Raw genomic sequence first — 18333 nt, 5'->3', positions numbered from 1 at the left:
GATGTTTCAAAATTGATAAACTGATTGTACCCGATTCTCGTGTGCTTCCAGTTTGACAGTTGGACATTTCCGGAGATCCCCCGCTAAATCTGCATAGGTTTGAGGTCTGAACTGATTGCTCCTTTCTGACACTGACAAGGCCTGTACAAGATGCTGTGCAGCCCACTGACGATGTCCGGAACTCAGTCTCCCTGATAAGCAACATGCTGCAAGTGCATTGGCTAGTTCTAAGGGTCCAACATGTGATGATGAATAATAGGGAGTAGTAGTAGTAGTCGTTGCAGCAGCATCTGGAAAAGAAAAGGTGAAAATTGTTTGAATCCTTCAGTGGTTTTCTGAATCTCAGTTTATATTTATGTATTCTACTCTTCTTTCCCAGCATAGCCACGACCATGCATGAAACATTCTTCTGTCAGGACATCAGCATGCACTGCACCATCAGATACTTAAAGGAGAAACATCCTCAGCATTTACACACGCTGGCTCCCTCATAACCTTAATATGCTTCAAGAAGATAACCCCTCAATCTAAATTCCAAACAGTATTGGTCTAACCTGCTCAAATTTCATTATATAGCAACACAAATCAATTTAGTGAACCTCCTCTTGAGCGTATTTTCTTTAGGAGACTAGAACCATACACAGTCTCTTAGATGTATTCTCACCAATACATTGTACAGTTGGAGCAAGACTTCTCAATTTCATACTCCATCTCAATAAACACACGTTCGATCATTTAGATAACATATCAAATTTACAGCATCTTTCCTAACAGCATTCAGCTGCTGAATGTAATTGTAAAACACAGGTTAAAACTTCTTTACAAATCAGCAAAGTGATTGATCACATAAATATTCCTACCCTTGGGCTCTGTCTCTTCTTTGTCACGACTGGAATGATGGCGGAAACCTTTTTCAGTGAGCAACTCAACTAAGGTTTGAGTTACCAGGAAGTTGGGAGAGCTAGAAAGTTTGTTGTCTTTTACTGGTCTATGGAAAAGGTGAAGCACTCTATTCTTCTGCTGTGAGTCACGGATCATACCTACATGCAGCCCTGTTGCAGCAGCAATCAAATCCTTGGGGGAAAAAAATAACATGGAGCTATTTAAACTTATACCCTGGATCAGTTACTGTTTTCTTCTCAAAGATGTCATGTTAGATATACAGCATATTGCTATATTGACGCTTTAAACAATTCTTCAGAGAATATTATACTTGTTCCTTCAGACAAAGTAAATGAATAGGTCTGCAGTACCAACTTGCTACGGATCCCAATTACAAATGCCACACAATCAAATATCTTAAACTATATCTTGTATATAATGCAATAAAATATGAAACTATTGTACTTTTTTAAGATTTATACTTTAGAATTTGAAGGCATATAGTTAATCTATATAAAATATTCATGAGAGTAGTTCCAGAGATGAGGAATTTTAGTTATGTGAATAGAGAAGATCAAGAGGTGATTTGATATAGATGTTCACAATTATGAGGAGTCTAGTGAGAGTAGATATGGAAAATACAATTTCTACTGGTGGAACTAGTGTACAAGGTAGTTGGCAAAAGAAGCTACAATAGAAGGAAAACATTATTCTGCAGTGTTTGGTTAAGATCTGGAACGTTCTGACTCTGAATGTGGTGGAGACAGAATCCATGAAGGCCTTCAAAAGAAAATTGGGTAACTGAAAAGAAATTATTTGCAGGGCTCTAGGAAAAGGCAGAGCCTAGGTGAGTAGCTCATGCCAAGACCCAGCTTGGACACAATGGGCTGAATGTCTGTTTTGGTACTGTTAAACATCCTAGGAATATTTTTTAAAAATCAGGCTGATACTGAAAATCTGCAATAAAACTGAAAACACCAACCACTCAGCATGGAGAAATGTAGGGTTAACATTTTAAATCAATGACTTTTTAAAATCAGAACTCTAGAAGTCATCAGCATGAAACTAGTTGCTGCCTGATCCACTAAATGTTTTCAGTACTTTTAATTTATATCACAAATGTTTTATTCCTCATACCTGAGTGCAAACATCAACTAACACCCTATAAGCAGTAGGACTGTTAGCCACTAGACAGCCAATTGCTGAACTCATATATGCCAGGCAAGAGTTGGTATTCCAAGTTGTTCCTTTTGAAGGTCTAAGTTGGTTATTTGTATATAAACATTCAATTCCATTATTTGCCAGCTGAGCTCTTCCTGCAGCAGCGAGACACATTAACCGAACTAAGACACGGATGTCAGTTAATCCAAGAGCTTCCAGGCCACTTGTCTGGCTGCACATGGAACCACTATAATTGGATAATTTGAAAGAGACAGAAGAAAATTAACATATGCTGAGAGGAACATTTTAGTTCCAAACTATGTTTCAAAATAAACTAAAGCACTTTATTTTTATGCAAGGAATATATATCAGAACTGAGCTAAATTCCTATAATTTCCTACTTGCATAGATTTGGGGTTATGCTTCAATATGGTTTTAAATAATTTGCTTTTCTCCAAATTGCTATCATAATTGTTTTTGCTTATACTAAGTGCAATAATAGCTACCTTATCACAGGTGCTCCAGTAAAACTTTACAAATTTACAGAATCTTAAGACTTTCCTTAAAGTGTGTCACAAGTATCTCAAGAAGCAGTTTACCACCTTCCTTTGCTATTCAGTGGCACTGTCGTCACTGGGTTCCCCACGATTGGCCCCTAGTAGCTGGGGGCAGGAGAAGAGGTCACTTTCAACCAGAACCCCAAATTGGGCAAGCAGCATTAAGCCATGGCTACCAGTAAAGGTTGGAGGCCAGGTATCTTGCAACATTCAAGAAGCTTGATGCCAATTAGGGCAAAGCAAGCTGCTTGACTGGCTCCCATATTGTGTACCATCTACAAAACTTACAACTGATACACTGTAACAACTCACCATGGCTCCTTTAGTGAAAATGTTGCACTTTTTTTTGGACTATAAGCTGGGAAAAGCCAAAGTTTGGACACTGCTATCTTACAGAGAATGAAACAAGATTTAATTTCAAAGGTCAAAAGTATGGAGAAGCTGAATTTTATACTTTTGAGAGACATGTTGGCATTAAGTACTTTTGAGTTGAAAAGCTGCCTCAGAATAGCCTTTGAATTTTTAAGTTGTAGATTGAAGGGGCAGCTGAATCAGACCTTCAGATAGCCTGCAAGTAAGACCAGGTCTCCCTCTCTTTCTCACCTCTAAGTGGAAAAACAAACACGCACAAAGACTCTAAAAAGAATGTCTAACTCAAATAAATACCCAAGTCCAACTGACTAACTACCAAATTGAGCATTAACGACAATAGCTGAAAAGGTGTTGCTGGAAAAGCGCAGCAGGTCAGGCAGCATCCAAGGAACAGGAGAATCGACGTTTCGGGCATCAGCCCTGACCTGCTTCGCTTTTCCAGCAACACATTTTCAGCTCTGATCTCCAGCATTTGCAGTCCTCACTTTCTCCATTAATGACAATAACATAGTATAATGCTAAAAGAAAAAGAAGTGACCAATTCACTTCCATTCCCCCTTGTGATTTGGATTCTTGATCTACAGAATTTGTTCCTCTTTGCCAGTGTTATGCTGCCTATATTTCAGCTGTGATATTTCTGCAGAAGTGTATGTCTTATCTGTCTTATTTGTGGATGAATGTGTTTGTGTTTAAAATGGGATAAACTACTATGAGTTATCTCAGCTCACCTCCGTTCTATTGAAAAAAGGAGCTGTTGAAAGAGTACCATCAGTAAGCTTTGCACGGTCAGGAAGAGAGATCAATCCGCTTGATACACAACCTGAATATATCGTTTGGGGAATTCGGAAGCAACTTGGGAATTCAGTGCAGAGAGGAAAAGGTGATTTTTGCTTTTTTTTTGGCTTATAAATTGTAAGGTCTTTTTTTTTTAAGCAGGATAAATTGAAGTTCAACACAAAAGAGTGACATCACAACTAAACCATAAGTTCACTGCTTGATAACAGCTACAAATTTGACTATGTATTATTGACTACTTTTGGATAGAGGGTAAATAGGGGAAATATTTACAGGCTACAAACTAAAAGACTAGTATGACATTAAAAAAAGAACAAATTTAGAATTAATTGATTAAAATAGAGATGCCAGGCCAGACAATGTGCTGTAATTGCATAATGTAGGAACACATGGACCTCATTGTGGTTCATAGTAACCACATCTGTAGCAAGTGTTGGTTGCTTGAGGAACTCTGGCTCAGAATTGATGTGGAGTCTGAGCTTCAAACACTGCAACACACCAACCAGGAGGGAGAGAGTTACTTGGTTGCTATGTTTCAGGAGGTAGTCACATTCCTTAGATGAACTACCTTGAGAGTGTGACTTCAAGCAAAGCAGATAGAGGGATCCAGGAAATAATGCTGAAGGAGCCTCTGCCCAGAGCTTTCCTAACACGTTTGAGATTTTTGCTCCCTTTGTGACTGAAAGCAAGGGCTGTAGAGAGGATGAGCAAACAGACTATAGCACCATGGTACAGGAAGGCATTCAAGAGAGGGGAGGAGAGAGAAATGTAGTTGTAATCAGGAATTGTATAGTCAGGAGAGTAGACACTGTTCTCTGTAGTCAGCACAGAGAGTCCCAAAGGCTGCATTGCCTGCCTGATATCCAAGTTCAGGGCTGCAGAGAGTGGGAGGGAAAGAGCCAGTTGTCGTGGTCAGTGTAGATGCCAAAGACATAGAAGGAATAAGTCAAGAGGTTCTGCTGAGGGAATGTGTTCAGCTAGGGGCTAAATTTAAATGCAGAACTGAAAAAATAATAATCTCTGGATTACTACCTAAACCATGTGTAAATTGACAAAAGGTCAACAAGAGTAAATAGGTAAATGCATTGTTCAATGATTGGTTTGAAATCATGGGAAATTGGCACCAATCCTGAGGAAGGAGCGAGCTGTTCCGATGGGACAGGCTCCACTTGAATCTGGGTGGGACCAGAATTCTGTCAGGGTGGATCACTAGGCCTCTGGACAGGGCTTTAAACTAATTAGTCCAGGGGTGGGTAGGGGGTAAGTTGCATGGGAAAATGTTAAGAGGAAGGGGATGCTCTGCAGAGGTTATTAAAGTTTCCACAATAAGTAATAGGGCAGATTATGGAAAGGATAACTTCAGACACAACAGATAAGCGGGCAACTCTATGAAAGTGAGCAATCAATGCAGGACTGAGGGTGCTGTACTTATATGCACTCAGTATCCAAAACAAGGTTGCATTGCAGATTTAGATCAGCAGGTACAATGCTGCGGATATCATAGTGATGTGGCTACAAGGGGATTAGGGCTGGGAACTAAGTATCCAAGGATATGTCCTATCGGCATGGGCTGAGGGAGTGGGGTTGCCTCATTAGTAAGAAATAAAAACTAAATTGATAGCAAGAAGTATTATAAAGTCAGAAGGCATAGAATCTAAGTGGGAGGAGTTGGGGAATTGCAAAGGAAAACAGACCCTGACAGAAGTTATGTACAGGTCTCCTAGCAGGGAAAAAAAAATCTGAAGAAAAGGAATTTGTGTAATTTCTATGAGATGATATTTTTTGGAGCAGCTTGTGGTGGAGCCCACTGGCAAACAAGCAATTCTGAATTTGGTGATGTGCAGTGAGGCAGACTTGATTGGGAAACTTAAGGTGAAGGAATCCCTGGGGGGCAGAGACAATACATGATAAAATTCACCCTGTAGTTTGAGAGAAAAAAGTTGGAATCAGACGTAATAGTATTACAGTTCAGTAAAGGTAACTACAAAGAAATGAGGGAGAAGCTGGTCAGAGTTGACTGGAAGAGGAGTCTGGCATGGAAGATGGTGGAGCAGTAAGAGCAATAGTTTCTGGGGATAACTTGGGAGGCACAGTGAAATTCATCGCTGAAGCACACTAAGGGGGAGAGGAGACAACCACGGATGACAAAGAAAGTCAGGGACAGCATAAAAGCAAAGGAAAACGAATACAGCATGTTGCAGATTAGTGGGAAGCCAGAGGATTTGGAAGCCTTTAAATACCAGTTGAGTATAACTAAAAAAAGCAATAAGGCAGGTCAACGATAGAATATGAGAGTAACCTGGTTAGTAATATAAAAGAATATTGCAAGAGTTATTTAGACATATAGAAGATAAGAGAGAGACAAGAGTGGACATTGGACCGCTGGACAGTGAGCTGGAGTAGTAGTAATGGGGATCAAAAATTGGCAAAGGAACAGAATAGGTACTTTGCATCAGTTCTCACAGATGAAAACACCAGTAGCATACCAGAATTTCAAGAGACTTAGGGGCAGAGGTGAGTGCACAGAGGCTATTACTAAGGAAAAGGTGCTGGGGAAGCTGAAAGAACTGCAGGTAGATAAATCACCCAGACCAGTAATAGCTGAGGAGTTTGTAGAGGCATTGGTAGTAATCTTTCAGGAATCACTGAGGTCAGGAAGGATACCAGAAGAAAACACCCCTGTTTAAGAAGGGAAGGAGGCAGAAGACAGGAAACTGCAGGCTGGTTAGAATGACCTTGGTCGTTGGTAAGATACTTGGAGGTACACAGTGAAACAGGGGCTGAGTCAGCACGGCTTTGTCAAGGGGAAGTGATGCCTGACAAATCTGTTAAAATTCTTTGAAGTAACAATAAAGTTGAACAAAGAAGAGCCAATGGATGTGATCTATTTGATTTTGACAAGGTGCTGCACAAGAGGTTGCTAAATAAGATAAGTGTTCATGGTGTTAGCGGCAAGGTGGCGGCAACATAGAGAGACGATTGGCTGATTGGCAGAAGGCAGAGAGTAGGGATAAAGGGGTCTTTTTCAGAATGACACTGAGTGACTAGTGGTGTTTCACAGGGGTCAGTGTTGGCAACACAATTATTCACAATATACTTTAAGGATCTGGACAAAGGAACTGAGAACATTGTTGCTAAGTCTACAGATGATACAAAGATGAGAGGCAGTGTTGAGGAAGTGGGATAGCTGCAGAAGGATTTGGACTGGCTAGAAGAGTGAGCAAAGGAATGGCGGATGGAAAACAATTTGAGAGGGTGTGAGGTTATGCACTTTGGCAGGAAAAAACAGAAGCATAGACTATTTCTAAATGGAGAAAGACTTTGGAAATCTGAAACGCAAAGAGATTTGGGAGTCCAAGGTCAGAAGTCTCTTAAGGTTAACACACAGATTCATTTGGCAGTTATTAAGACAAATGCAATGTCCGCATTCATTTCAAGAGAGCTAGAATACAAGAGTGGGGATGTACTGCTGAGGCTGTGGTCAGATTGTAGTTGGAATGTTGAGAGTGGTTTTGGGCCCAGTAACTAAGGAAGGATATAGTGACCTTGGAGGAGTCCACAGGAGATTACAAGAATGATCCCGGGATGAAGAGCTTGTTGTATGAGAAGTGTCTGTACTCAATGGGATTTAGATGAATGGGTGGGGTGGGTGGGCACACAGAATACTGAGAGGCCGAGATGGAATGGAGGTGGAGAAAAGGTTTTCACTAATAGGAGAGACTAGGACCTGATGGCACAGTCTGAACAAAGGTATGACCCTTTAAAACTGAGGAGGAGAAGAAGGATTTTCATTTGCCAGAGGGTGGTTAATCAGTGGAACTCATTGCCACAGAGGGCTGTGGAGGCCAACTCATTGAGTGTATTCAAGGTGGATATAGATAGGTTCTTGATTGGTAAAGAGATCAAGGTTAATGAGAAGGCAGCAGGAGAATGGGATTGAGAAACATGATTGAATGATGGAGCAGACTCGATGGGCCAAAGGGCCTCATTCTGCTCCTGTATCTTATGGTCTGTTGTTCTAATGTTTAAGTTTACAGAATAGCAATGGCTAATAATCAGCTTTGCCACTGGTTACAGGAAATCATAGAAACTAGGAGCAGAAGCAAGCCTTTGGCTCTTCATGTCTGCTCCATCATTCAAAATGATTTCGGCACAGCTGATCCTCTATCTCAATGCTGTATTCCATACCCTTTGATGGATTTAAAAATCTAAAAGTTCTCTCTTTCTTGAAGAAATGGCTGTTACCATACTGTGAGGTAAGCATTTTGTTTTGTCAGGGAGGAGGCTTCAATTCCCAATGATATGAAGCAGTTCAAAGGGCAAAAGCATTTTACAGATACCCATATGTATACCCATATCCCTGTCAGCGCTATAAATATATTATGATATATCTCTGGAACAGATGGGACTTGAATCCAGGCCTCCCAAACACTGTCCCGCAAGATCCCTCAAGTTTGTTTGTCATAAATAAATTTTCTTTTGCATTTTCTTGAAACTTGGAGTGAATTCTTTTGTCCCAAATAGCAGACAAATTCAGGCAAATTAATCATCTTGGGTGTTTCAATTGGTCATTTACACATTTGGGACAGCTTATGGAGTAGTCGAGCTGGATTACTCGTGCACTCCTTCCAACAACAGCAGTTTCTAAACCCATGACTTATGTCAACTAGAAGGACAAGGGCAGCAAATAAAATAAATTCTTATTGACTAACTACAGGATTTTTTAGATGAACTAATGAAAAGGGTGGTGCAGTATATGGACATCCAAAAGGTGCAGACATTCCATAAGCTGTTCAAAATTATGAAGGCTTTTGTAGAACAAGAGACTATTTTCATAGGCAGAAGAGTTGACAAACAGTTAGCACAAGAGTTTGGGTCATTGGCAGAAGAAGCAGAGGCAGCACTGAGAATTTTAATAAAAATTACATGTAGCAAGTTAGATTAGATTTAGACTCCCTTAGGCTCTTAGGATGATCTGGAATGCATAGGTTGGAATGGTGGTAAGTAAATGTAAAAATTTCAAAAGGAAACTGGATAAATAACTGACCAGGAAAATATGGGGAACTAGATAATCTGACACAACCTTCATGGACAGAATGACCACTTTTGTGATGTATCGTTCCATGGCAGCATCGCTCAATCAGTGTAATTTCATACCATTGTGGGGACCAACACTAATTGAAAAAATACTCAGTAAATTGATTTTTCAGAAAAAAAAGGACATTTGGATCTTTAAAAGTTTTACATAAGATTAAAGCAACTGTCAAAATGCTTAATAAAACAACGTGAATATGGCTGCCTGGGGCAAAGGAAGAATTTAACAGAATGGTTTAACAAAGGAATTGAACACATGACAATTGGTGAAATGAGCATTTTCATCCACAAAAAGCCAGTCAAACATTAATTCAGTTATATCCCTGAACATAACCTTTACATTCTTTTTTATAACAATGATTATAGGCGAATTTGATGTTTGTGTTTTATTCATTCAAGCGATGAGAGTATGACTGGCAAAGACAAAATTTTTCCTGACCCTTAATTTTTCTTGAGAAGGTAATCCACCTTCATAATTTGCAGCAGTCTATCTGGTTTAGATTAGATTAGATTCCCTACAGTGTGGAAACAGGCCCTTCGACTCAACAAGTCCACACTGACCCTCTGAAGAGCAACCCACCCAGGCCCATTCCCCTACATCTAACACTATGGACAATTTAGCACGGCCAATTCCCCTAACCTACACATCTTTGGATTGTGGGAGGAAACTGGAGCACCGGGAGGAAACACACGCAGACACAAGGAGAATGTGCAAACTCCACACAGACAGTTGCCCGAGGTGGGAGTTAAACCTGGGTCCCTGGTGCTGTGAGGCAGCAGTGCTAACCACTGAGCCACCATGCCGTTTAGGTATACCCACAATGCTGTTTGGGAATGAGTTTCAGGACTCTGACCCAGTTTGGTGAAGAAACAATAATATAGTAACAAGTCAGGATGATGTGGAACTTGAAGGGCATTTGCAGGTGGTACCACTGCCCTTCTAGGTAACCAAGGTCATGGGTTTGGAAGACGCTACCCTTGTGTGCTCTTGTAATTCTTAAGGTAGGAGATGGGGTGTCAATAAAGCAGACAGCTTTGTTTTGGATGGTGCTGAGCCACTTGAGTGATGTTGGAGCTGCACTTATATAATGGTGGAGTATTCCAGCACACTCTTGACTTGCTTCCAGATAGTCGACAAGACTTTGGGGCATCAGCAGGACAAGCTGTGTGTAATAGAATTCCCAGCCTTTGTTGCCAAAGTATTTATATGAATGGTTCAGTTAGGTTTTTGATTAATGACAAATCCCAGGGTACTGATGTGGGGATTATGGGCAAATTGAGTAATACTAATGCTGTTGAACATTAAAGGGAGATAGTTAGATTCTATCTTGTCGCAAACAGTCATTGCCTAGCACAAACCTTACTTGCCACCTATGAGTCCAATCCTGGATACTGTCCAGGTCTTGCTGCATGTACACAAGTTACTTCAGAATCTGAGGAATCCCAAAAGGTATGAATATTGTACAATCATCAGCAACCATTCTAATTTCTGACCTTATGCTGCAGGGAAAGACACTAATGAAGATTCCTGCAGTGATGTCCGAGAGCTGAAATGACTCGTCTCCAATAAGCACAACTATCTTTCATTGTCTTAGGTGTGGCTTCAATAAATGGAGAACTTTCCCCTGATTCACATCAACTCTAGTTTTTCTAGGGCACTTTAATGTCATGCTTTGTCAAATGCTGCTCCATATCAAATCTAGAACTTAGGTCTATTATCTATATTTAAAACAAGGCTGTAATAAAGTCTGGAGGTTAATTGCTCTGGAGAAATCTGAGCATCAATGAGCACATTGTTACAGATCAAGTGTTGCTTGATAGCTCTGTCAACAGCAGTTTCTATCACTTTGCTGATGACTAAGAATAGACTGATAGGGTTGTAGCTTGCTGAATTGGATTTGTCCCCAATTTGCCAAGAGGACAAATTATGAACAAATTAGGACTTTGTAGGACAGATGTTTGTGCTGCAATGGCTTGGCTAAGACTGGAGCTAGTTCTTGGTGCATGAACCTCCAATTCTACAGCTGGGATGTTGTTAAGGGTTCACAACCTTTGCTGTGTCTAGTGCCTTCAGCAATTTCGTAATAATACAGAGTAATATGTCTGAAGATCGTCATCTGTGATACTGGGAATTTTAAGGAGCAGGCCAAAATGGATTATCCACTTAACACTTCTGTTTGAAGATGGCTACGAACGCTTCAGCCTTGTCTCTTGCCCTAATGTGCTGGGTACCTCCAACATTGAGAAATGAGATATCTTTGAGGTCTTCTCTTCCTCCAGTCAGTTGATGAATTGTTCATCAACGTTCATGGAGTAGAGTGGTGCTGGAAAAGCACAGCAGTTCAGGCAGCATCTGAGGAGCAGGAAAATTGACGTTTCGGGCAATGCAGGCAGAGTGCCTGAAGGGTGGAGAGATAAATGAGAGGAGGGTGGGGGTGGGGAGAAAGTCTTTTCCACCTATCCACTCTACCCTCCTCTCTGACCAATCACCTTTATCCCACCCCCATCCACTCACTGTACTCTTTGCTACCTTCCCCCACCCTCCTCCCTGACCTATCACCTCCACCCCCACTCTCCTCTCATTTATCTCTCCTCCCTTCAGGCACTCTGCCTGTATTCCTGATGAAGGGCTTTTGCCAGAAACGTCGATTTTCCTGCTCCTCGAATGCTGCCTGAACTGCTGTGCTTTTCCAGCACCACTCTACTCCAGAATCTGGTTTCCAGCATCTGCAGTCATTGTTTTTATCTCATCAACATTCATGCCTTTTCATTTGATCTGTTGGCGGTGGTATCACTTAGCTAAGCCCATAACACGCTGCTTCCACTGTATATCATGCAAGTAACCCTGGTGTTATAAGTTAACCACACTGGCACCTCAGTTTTTGGTGCCTTTCATGCTCCTGGTCTTCTTCTATACTCGTCAGTGAGCCACAGTATTGGTTCCCTGGATGGATGACAATGGTAGACTGGGGGCAATTGCCAAGCAATGAGGTTAGAGGTTGTGGTTGAATCTGTGTCACTGCTGATGGCTCACAGCACCTCACTGATGTCAAGTTTCAAGCTCCTACATCTGCTCTGAGCCCACTGCATTTAGCATTGTGGTAGTACCAAATAACAATGGAGGATGTCCTCACTGGGAAAGGGAATGACAGTATAATGTTAACAGGCTGCCGTTTATGCTCCACACTTGGAGGTTTTGAATGGAAGGAGGATAGCCTCTCATTGCCTATCGAGTCCACTCCTGAACTATCTGAAATCTATGTGACAGGAGTGGTGCCAATGTTAGATCTTCTCCATAGTTGAATGAGCACCACACAGTCCTTTGGTGACAAAGTCACTCATTCATACTTAGAATATGTGCCACCAAGTAGCATAATTGATCAAATGCCTATGATTTTAAGGCAATGATTATTTTCAACAGCCAAGATTATTGAGAAATTATAATTTCTGACATACCTTACAGAGATCAATGATAAAGCTTTCATAACCATGGTATGTGCTAGAAGAATTTGCATTGCCACTGTGATACGCTGAAGAGCAAAAACTCTTTCCTGGGTATCCCGAAGAGATGCAGCTTGTTCACCCAAAGTCAGTTTGGTGTTTGTTTTCTCATCAGACCTATTTAAACCTAACAGAGGAAAATGGTACAAATGGTATAAAAGCAAGGAAGTGGTGCTAAAGCTTTACAAATGATTGGTCAGACCAGATTTGGAGTATTGTGTTCAGTTGTGAACATCTTATTTAAGAAAGAATGTTAAAGCCCTAGAAAGTGCACGAAGATAATTTATTAGAATGGTCCCAAGAATGACCAATTTTAGATAACAGGAACACTTACAGAAATTGGGTTTTCTCTGCTCCAAGGAAAATAACAGGTGACCTTATTGAGGTGCTCAAAATTACGAAATTTTGACAAGGCGAAGGAAGATATTCTATTTCCATTTGTTGGTATGCCAGTAACTAGGGGTCACAACTTCAACGTTATGAGCAATAGAACTAGGAGTGAGAGGAGAAACTTCCTGTACTCAGAATTGCTGGAATTTGAAATGTGTTGGTTGGGAGAGTGGTGGAGGTGGATTCCATAGGAGGTTTCAAAAGAGAACTGGATATATATTTGAAATTGATGAATGTAGAGGACTACAGAGATAAGGCTGGAAAACGAGTCTAGCTGGATAACTTTTTTCAGAGCTGGTACAGATATGATGGGTTGAATGAGCCCCTTTTGTACTGTAAAATTCTATGATTCTACCGACAGATCTTATTTCATGATGAAATATACTGAAGAAAAACAAAATTCTGAGTCAATTTTTCTGCAGAATAGGCAAAGCCTTATTCAGGTTCCTTCTATTTATTTGTTCTAGCCATAAAACTGGCAGGAAGTGTTCAAGATGACAATTCACATATGGTGACATCAGGGTGAAACCTTTGAGTGATTATATGCAGTATTGGTGACCTTTTTTTTAAACTGGAATCAGTTGAGAGGAGGTTGAGCATTGAAAATTGAGCACTATTTTATGAGGAAAGGTTAGATAGGCTAGAATTGTATTCACTGGAGTTTAGAAGAGTGATTAAGAGGCAATTTTATTGAAGCATACAAGATATTGAGAGGACTTGCAAGGGTAGATGTCAAGAGAATGGCAGAATCTAGAACTAGGGGTCATCATTCAAAAATAAGAAGTCGTCCAACCATAACACGAGGTAAACTTTTTCCTCAGAGGGTTATAAGTTTTGAACTCACTTCCTCAAAAGGCGACTAAAGCAGAATCGTTGAATATTTTTAATACAGGGCTGAATAGATTCTTGGTAAACAAAGATGTGAAAAGTTATTGGGGGTAGACGGGACTGTGGAGTTGTGGTTACAATGAGATCGGCCATGATCTTGCAGAATGGCCATCCAGGTCTGAAGGGCAGAACAGAGTTGTCTAATCATATCTATTCACTACTGAGCAGGTTGCATGCAGCTTTCATGGCCAGTAGTGAGCAGTGTCACGGGAAATTTTCTGTTTGATTTAGGGGAGTTTGGGAGTGAAAAGACTAGAGGGAAGTCCAGTATTCTAAGTAGCTCTTTTGGTCCACTTCAGAACATAAACAATTCATTATATTAAAATTTTATGAATTAATGCCAAAAATTCATTTTTTAAAAATAGGTAACAATTGCACTCTTATTTTTATATGATCCTGCATTGGTACACACCATGTTTTAGTAAGAAAGCATGTCAGAGACTTCCTGACCACTTCATATGTGTAATCAGCAGGGGTTTAAAAAAAACAAGTTGCAGCAAGTCAGCCATTTTTGTATCTCCCTGTGGCCTTTATTTGATGCCTAGATCCTACATTAACTTGATAAATACAGGTTATGTTGCCATTTTATCAGGTGTTTTATTGATAGTAATACCATGACACCTTCATGCACTTATCACTTTCATAATAAATTTGAAAACATGGCTGAAGTTACCTTTCTTTAAAAGCCTTTCATGTGTGTTATCAGTGGCAACTGATGCCCCAAGAGGATCCTGTTCTGGAAATTGAACTGGATCTGGAATCAATTTGCTGTCATTTAACCCAAGTGGTTCAGCTAATGAAGCAAAATCTTCCTGTCCTGTGAGCCGCTCATTTCCTTCTGAATCTAATATGTCCCAGTCCTCTGTGAAACAAAAATATACAAACAGCAAAGTTTTATACATCTATATCTTGAAGAAAATTTAAAAGCTTGCTTTTCACTGATCAATCAACAAAATGTCCATAAACCCAACATTTAGCCCTACTGAGTAACGGTAAAACTTACCTAGGTATGTCCAGTCCACAAAAAGAAGGACAGGTCCAGCATGGCCAACAATGACAATGATATTAAGTTGCACCTACTCAACAATAGCTTAATGCTCAGTTTCAGCTTTGTTGAGCCAAATGAACACATTACAGCCTTCATCCAAAAGGGCACTCAAGAGGGTAAATGGGGTGATTGCTCCTGACACCAAAAGCAACATTTGCCAGTTGAGGCATTGAGGAACATCAGCAAAACTGCAGTTAGTGGGAACTGGGTAAGTCTCTAGAGTACTACTTAACACAAAAGAAATGTGGTTGTGATTCATGGAATTCAATCATCTCTGTCACAGGAAATCACTGCAGGAGCTTTTCATAACTGATTTTTAGGCTCAAGTATCTTCAGCTGCTTTATGACAGACTTTCCCTGCGTCATAAAGGTCTGTGGTGGTGTTGAAAATTGGGGGCCCCTTAAACCTCAGCATTCCACGTTTGGTATTTCTTGTTTAGCAGGAGACCTAACCTAACTGTGCGACATCTGTAACTAGCCTTCTGCAAATGTAAACAAATCTCTAATAAAAATCATCAAGGCCTTGGCTCACATCAAAAATTTATTAGGCCATCCTACTCCATTAGCAATGCAGTGAATTGAAAATAAGGAGGTTTTAGCCTTAGAAGGAAAGAAATCCAATCTTCAAATGGAGATGGACAAGGGGAAAGCAGGCATTTGGCTCACAATGGGTTAGACAGGTGTTTGACATAGCACTGATGGCCAACCAGACCAGCCGGCCCCATTAAATATGTTATATTAACAGGGACAGGAGAGGAGGAAGGGGTAAGAAGATCCTGGGAGAGAAGATACACCTTCTCCTTGGGGAAGACCAAGAGCTCCTCCATCAGCCCAACGGAAGAACAAAAACTGTTGATACCAAGTCACTGAAGACCAAGCTTTTATATTGTCTTCCAATGTTTCTTCCAACACCTGCATTGTGTGCAGTTTTGGTCTCCTTACCTAAGAGAATATATAACTGCCATACATGAAGTGCAGTGAAGGTTCACCAGCTTGATTTGTGGGATGGCAGGTTTGTTGAGGAGAGATTGGGTTGACTGGGCTAATATTCACTGGAGTTTAGAAGTAGGAGAGGGATCTCATTGAAACAAACAGAATTCTCTCAGAGCTTGACAAATTAGATGAGATTAAATTAAATTAGATTAGATTCCCTTCAGTATGGAAACAGGCCCTTCGGCCCAACAAGTCCACACCGACCCTCCGAAGAGTAAACCACCCAGGCCCACTCCCCTACATATACACCTGACTAATGCACCTAACACTATGGGCAATTTAGCATGGCCAATTCACCTAACCTGCACATCCTTGGATTGTGGGAGGAAACTGGAGCGCCCGAAGGAAACCAAAGCAGACAGGGGGAGAATGTGCAACCTCTACATAGACAGTCACCCAGGGCGGGAATCGAACCCAGGTCCCTCATGTATGAGGCAGCAGCGCTAACCCGAGCCACTGTGCCGCCCGCACCACTGAGCCACCGTGTTGCCCAAATGAGAGTTGACATTTTTCTGGTCCGGGGATCTAGAACAGAAAATCAAGGTGTCAGGAGATGGGTTATGCTAGTTTGATGAGGAGATATTACTCACCAAGTGATGAACCTATGAAATTCTCTGCCACGTAATGCTTTAGATTCCACGTCACTGCATATGTTCAGGATAGCTAAAGGTGTCAGGGTGTATGGGGTTGGAGCAGAAGTAGGGTATTGAGATGGAAGATCAGCCATGATCATGATGAATGGCAGAGCAGGCTTGATGGGCTAGACGGCATACTCCTGCTCAAATTCTCTATATTTCTATGCTTCCAAACCCATAAATGCTATCACTTAACAAGGACAAGGGCAACAAATACATGGGAATCTCTCACCTGCATACTCAGCTCCAAGCTACACTATCATAGTGCTTTTATTGTAGGTTTGACATTTAGCCAAAAATATGGTTCAGTAGAGAAGTATATTAAAGTCAGTACCTGTGTCCAGAAAACTCACTATGAAGAATAAAAGAATGATTTACAGTTGTTATAGCCTTAATTTAGATGCTGTAAATTAGAGCTACAGAGACAGAGCTATAGTGGAATCATGGCTTTGTTCTGTTGCAGAATCTACGTACCTTCAGGCGTATTTTCATGCTTGTTGATTAAATCAGGCGCTAATCCTTTGGTTTTGCTGAGGAGGGGTGGAGGGAGGGAAGAAATATGTTCATGAGATTGATAGGAACTGGATAACATTTTTAACAGGTTTTGAGAAAATTCAAAATGTATTTGTTGCACATGAAAAATAGTTTGTGACTATTTTCTCCTGCCATTTGTTTTAAAAAAAATATAATTACAGCTTAAATCAAATCAATTTTTACTGAATTGTTACAGAATCTCCAAAATAATCAAATTAATTGATATGAATGCCACAACTGTTCCTGTTCCAATAATTTGTTGTCAAACTGCTGGAGACATGTATTATTAGAACAAGTATTTTGTGGAACTCTTTCTGACATCATGTTTATTAATTTCTAATCTACATATTGTCATTAATTTTTATTCTAGAAATAGACTATCAGCTAGAGTCAAAAGGCTATACTTAGCAGGCCTTAATTCAATACATTACATGTAAAGACATAATTCGTAATAATATAACGGAAATGCTGCAATGTTGGAAATATCAATCGGACTTTTCCTCAAATAACAGCATAAGAGTTCTTGTTGCATTCCTCTCAAACATTTGATCAACTTAAATCATCAAAAAAAAGAACTGGTAACTATCAAATTAAGTCTACAATGTGGAAACTCAGGTTAATTAAAATATGTGGGCAGACAGCAGTTCTAGTTGTTTAAATACTAACGACAAACGTGATAAATTGGTTGTGCAGTACTTTGATATGCTGAGAATGTGGAAGTTGCTAAATAACCACTAAATCTTTCCTATAGAAGGATACATTTATGAATCTGTGATCTTGCCTTGCAGCTTTGTATGCTGGATAACATATTTTGAATTCATGTGTGAATTTGCTATCCATTAACTTTAACAATCAAAACACTGGGATTGCAGTGGTATCCAGAAGGTGAGTGGTCGGGAGTTGAACATCAGGCACCCCACCATCCACATTGGCTCTTTCTGCCTTATTATGGGCAGTTTAATCCTAGACGGAGAGATAGGGAGGGAATTCTGTGGAACTCATGCCGCAGAAGTCTGTGGAGACCAAATCATTTAGCATTTTTAAGATAGAGGTACATGATAGAAGGAAATCAAAGGTTACAGAATGCAGGCAAATGGAGTGCAGAAACATCAACCATGATTGAAAAGGGGGAGCACATTTGATGGGTTGAATGGCCTAATTCTGCTCCAGAATCATGAGGAACATGGCAAGGGTGAATAGGCAAGGACTCTTCCCCAGGATGGGGGGAGTCCAAAACTAGAAGGCATAGGTTAATGGTAAGAGGGATAAGATTTATAAAGGACCTGAGGGGCAACTTTTTCACACAGAGGGTGGTGCTTGTTTGAAATGAACTGCCAGAGGAAGTGGTGGGGCCAGGTATAATGACAACATTTAAAAGGCATTTGGATGAGTGCATGAATAGGAAGAGTTTAGAAAGCATATGGTGTTTTGGCTTTCATTAACGGGGGATCGAGTTTAAGAGCTGCTAGGTTTTGCTACAGCT

General features: G+C 40.5%; 1 protein-coding gene across 4 annotated transcripts in view; it reads right to left on the bottom strand.

Moving 5' to 3' along the window:
- LOC140478739 (probable E3 ubiquitin-protein ligase HERC1) overlaps nt 1-18333 on the bottom strand; it is a 342968-nt gene that overhangs the window by 91432 nt on the left and 233203 nt on the right. For all 4 annotated transcript variants that reach the window (XM_072572083.1, XM_072572056.1, XM_072572075.1 and 1 more), the window contains exons 46-51: nt 16791-16846; nt 14314-14502; nt 12318-12489; nt 2020-2290; nt 861-1074; nt 31-290 (exon numbers count right to left, since the gene is read on the bottom strand). In XM_072572083.1, coding sequence (XP_072428184.1) covers nt 31-290; nt 861-1074; nt 2020-2290; nt 12318-12489; nt 14314-14502; nt 16791-16846 — 1162 coding nt within the window. The remainder of the gene's footprint in view (nt 1-30; nt 291-860; nt 1075-2019; nt 2291-12317; nt 12490-14313; nt 14503-16790; nt 16847-18333) is intronic.

The sequence above is a fragment of the Chiloscyllium punctatum genome, chromosome 1 (assembly GCF_047496795.1).
Source record: "Chiloscyllium punctatum isolate Juve2018m chromosome 1, sChiPun1.3, whole genome shotgun sequence".
NCBI classification, from domain to species: Eukaryota; Metazoa; Chordata; class Chondrichthyes; order Orectolobiformes; family Hemiscylliidae; genus Chiloscyllium; species Chiloscyllium punctatum.
Note: the sequence above shows the minus strand (reverse complement) of the source record. Positions and strands in the feature narration are given on the sequence as shown.